Here is a 4,233-nt window from a genome sequence, read left to right as displayed (position 1 = left end):
GAGCTAGCTATATAATTGAGGCTCGATAGTTAAAGACTCTTGGGTTTACCACGACGTCAGTTTTCGTGAGAACAGTTACATCACCTTCACTTGCCGGGTTCAAGGCCAGCCAGCCCATTACATTCTATTTGATTTTACCTTGGGACTTGATTAGGTTCAGCATGTGTCTGTATGAGTGTGTGTGTGTGTGTGCGTGCGTGTGTTTCTGTTGTGTGTGTGAGATATTGACCAATCCCTGTTAACTAAGAATCAGCGATAGCTTATGAATATAGCCACAGATACATTAGAGAAGTCAGTGAACTAGCCTTCTGGCATACTTTTTGTAGTAAAATTTGGCATTTGTAAATGGGACAAGTGTGCTAAAAAGGTAAAGCTAATTCTGAGTCACATGTGCTGATTCCCTTAAGTATATGTGCTTTAAGTTTCCTGAGCCCACGTTTTGCCAAAATGAATAAAAAATACATTAAAGGGAAAATGAAAGGAAAATGGAAAGACCGAGTGGGAAGTCATTGCAGTGCCCTGAGTAATAAATATCCCTCAGAAACATATTTGTCTTCCTGAGGAAGCCCCGCCCCCACACCAGCCTTGCCACTGACCTTAGAAAAATATCTCATGCCCCGTGCACTTGGCCTGTTGCCCACACGTGGCTTTTGACTCAGTGACTTTGCTTTCTCTAACTAGTAGTCTCAGCCTTTCTTCAGCTCATGCATTGCTCTTTGGTGCATGCATTGGTGCAGGTCCCGCTTGAGATGCTGGCCCAGTCTCGTAACTCGTACGCGGAGGCCGAGGTCCACGCGCCAACCCTGGAAGACCTGGGGACCCAGCTGGAGGAGAGCGGGGCCACTTTCCACACTTACCTGGAACATCTCATCCACGGCCTCCAGAAGGAGGCCAAAGAGAAGTTCAAGGGATGGGTCACATGTTCCAGCACAGACAATACGGACCTGGCCTTCAAAAAGGTAATCTCGGGGGTTGGGGAAACTCCGACAAGCAGGCATGTGTTTTGCTTTAAAAACAGCCGCCGTCCACAGGGTTTGGCCCACAGGTGACTGTGACCCTTTCTGGAGACTGCCAAGCAGCCCTGTTGCACATAATCAGAGTGCAGACTGTGAAGCCAGACTGCCGGATCCCCATCCGGTCTCTGTTCCTTAGCTGCGTGACGTTCGGCAAGTCACACGCCTCTCTGTGCCTCTGTTTTCTCAGTTGTATAAAAGACATAATCATAATAATACGACTGTCAGAGGAGGGCGATTTAAAAGTCAAATGAGATGTACTGTCTCACACCTGTTAGAAAGGCTGTCATCAACAACACGAGTAATAACCAATGTTGGAGAGGTTGTGGGTAAAAAACAACCCTCATACACGGCTGATGGGAATGTAAATTGGTACAGCCACTATGGAAAACAGTATGGAGGTTCCTCAAAAAACTAAGAACTGAATTACCATGTGACCCAGCAATCCCACTTCTGGGTATCTACCCCCAAAAACTTGAAAACATTTATTCGTAAAGTTATATGCACCCCGATGTTCATAGCAGCATTATTCACGGTGTCCAAGACAAGGAAATAACCAAAATGCCCTTCGATAAATGATTGGATAAAGAAGATGTGGTACATATATACAATGGGATATCACTCAGCCATGAGAAAACATAAAATATTGCCTTTTGCGACAACATGGATGGATCTTGAGATTATCGTGCCAAGTGAAATAAATCAGACAGAAAAAGTTGAGAACCTTATGATTTCACTCATAATGGGATATAAAACTGAAAGCAACAAATGAATGTGATAGATCAGTAGAGACTCATGGACAGAAACAACAGTTCCGTGGTTACCAGGGGGTAGGTAAGGGCAGAGGGGGTCAAATCTATGGTGATGGAGGGGGATTCATCTTTGGATGGTGAACACAATGCAATACACGTATGATGTATTATTGAATTGTACACTTGAAAACTTATATGGTTTTATTAACCAATGTCACCCCAATGAATTTCATAAAAATAAATAAACATGGTCACAATAAATAAATAAATAAGAAAAACAAAAGGGGTTAGGACGGCACCTGGCACCCAGTAAACGCTGTGCGTGTTGGTGGTTATTATTTTTACGATCATCATCATCATTATTTTAAGCTTCAGGGTTACCGGTTTCATACGGTAAACCTAAGGTACACTAATCACTCTCTCAAGGTACGTCACCGGGCTGTTTTCCGAGCTCCCGGTGAAACGAGGCAGGTTTCTCGGGACCGGCTGCCCTCTTGAGCCTTGCTGGTGTCTTTCCCAAGGTGGGGGACGGGAACCCGCTGAAGCTGTGGAAGGCGTCCGTGGAGGTGGAAGCGCCCCCCTCTGTGGTTTTGAACCGCGTGCTGAGGGAGCGCCACCTGTGGGACGAGGACTTCGTGCAGTGGAAGGTTGTGGAAACTCTAGACAAGCAGACGGAGATCTATCAGTACGTGCTGAACACCATGGCCCCCCACCCTTCCAGAGACTTCGTGGTTCTCAGGTAAGCCAGGCCCCTGGGGTTAAACACATGCTGTTCCGAAGGCAGATGACGAGCTGCGGATCTGAGGTCCCCTCTCCTAAGTTCGGCGTGCACGGGGACTGCTCAGCCGGCCCCTATTTCCCATTTCCCTCGGTGAAGACTGACTTTGCTGTCTGCATGCCTGACCTCCTGCTTCTTCACCCAGTTTACAGCTCCGTCGGCTCTCTCCTGGCCCCTTTCATTACGGAGCGTGTGGTTTATTGGGCCATAAATATTGTTCATTTCCTCAGGGTCCCAGGAATAGCTGCCGTTCATCCAGTCTGTACTTTCTGCCAGAGCACGTCGGTTGAATCTCCCTGACTTTTCTCCGGCTTCCGTTTTTCTCCCTCTGGGAAAGCAAGTCCACTTCGTGGAACTCTCGAGACACGTTTGTGTGACTTCGGGATTCCTTTGTGTAACTTCAGATGTGCAGAGCTCATTACCCCACACGGCAGCCTGGGCACACACAGCCCCGAAGGTCCCACGGTGCCGAGACACTCGGGTCTCCAGTAAGATTCCAGGGCCTGCCCGGGCTTACGAGTCTGATGTCTCCCTGTCAAAATACAGCTTCTGATAGATTTACGAGTTGAGTTCCAGATCCCTGCTATCAGGGTTTGTAATGGAATGCCCACCCAGTGACAGGAAGTTTGCACAGTATAGAGCCATCTACGTGGGCTGGTGAGTCAGGATTGAATCAGAAAGACGAGGGATTCAGGATGCTGGAAACCCAGATAAAATATAATTAAATCAATATATCCTTTCTTATTGATAACGAATGCCAAACACTCTCTCCTCTCATGGACTGGTGATAGAAATGAATCACTAGCGAAATTCCCAGATGTATATTTAAAATAGTTTCTTTATGAAACTAGTCTCGATGGCAGACTAAAGGTTACTTTTCACATAGGCTATTTATGCCTTTGGAGTTGGTCTCTGGGACCTTGAATTTTAAGGGTCATTTTCCCCTAAATACATGTGTTTATCTTAGCCACCTTGGGATCCTGATGGAGAATGTGAGCATTTATAAGGGTGGCCCATTACCACAGTTATTGGAACATGAGTCATCTCGTGCGAGCTAAGCTTCAACACCTCCACTCTTGCAAGCGGCAAATCGAATCGTTCCAGGAGGGAGCCAGGGGGGTGGCGCCCTGCCACGGCGTGCCTCTTTCCTCCCCTTAGAGGAAGGGGGACCAGAGTCCCAGCGCAGGACCCTCTGCCTTCCTTCCATCCGTCCACCAGCCTGCCGTTTCTTAGTGTGCTGTTCCATCACCGCTTTATGCCAGGCACCGCTGTTGGCTCCGGGGAGGCTGCAGTAAACACGGCAGACAGTCCTGCTCCCTCGGGGTTTACATTGTATTAGAGAGAGAGTCAATAAATAAGAGGGATGGGGTGCCTTAGCCTAGGAAGATACGTAAGGTAAGGGAGAGTAGGGGGTGGAATTTTAAATACGGTGGTCCGGGCAGAGTCTCACTACTTTGAAGGTTCACGCAAGACATGAAGGAGAAGGTGGGTGGACCAGGAGGCTCTGAGGGAAATGAACTTGGCCCCGAAAGGGATAAACGATGAACCAGATGTGGTTCCTGCAGCAGAAAGTCCTTGTGGTTATGATACGAGAAGGTGGAAAGGAACAATGTGAGGAGGAAGTGACAGGGCTGAGATACTTCCTGTCTTCAGAGCATCTCCTAACCAAGGTGCACACACCTGGCCGGGA

General features: G+C 47.8%; 1 protein-coding gene across 1 annotated transcript in view; it reads left to right on the top strand.

Annotated features, from left to right (window-relative positions):
• The window catches only part of STARD13 (StAR related lipid transfer domain containing 13), a 216,208-nt gene that overhangs the window by 206,557 nt on the left and 5,418 nt on the right, over positions 1 to 4,233 (top strand). The window contains exons 10-11 of the mRNA XM_023531606.1: positions 682 to 959; positions 2,287 to 2,504. Of these exons, the coding sequence (XP_023387374.1) occupies positions 682 to 959; positions 2,287 to 2,504 (496 nt within the window). The remainder of the gene's footprint in view (positions 1 to 681; positions 960 to 2,286; positions 2,505 to 4,233) is intronic.

The sequence above is a fragment of the Pteropus vampyrus genome, unplaced genomic scaffold (assembly GCF_000151845.1).
Source record: "Pteropus vampyrus isolate Shadow unplaced genomic scaffold, Pvam_2.0 Scaffold71, whole genome shotgun sequence".
NCBI classification, from domain to species: Eukaryota; Metazoa; Chordata; class Mammalia; order Chiroptera; family Pteropodidae; genus Pteropus; species Pteropus vampyrus.
The sequence above is the reverse complement of the archived record's forward strand: the minus strand, read 5'-3'. Positions and strand labels throughout refer to the sequence as shown.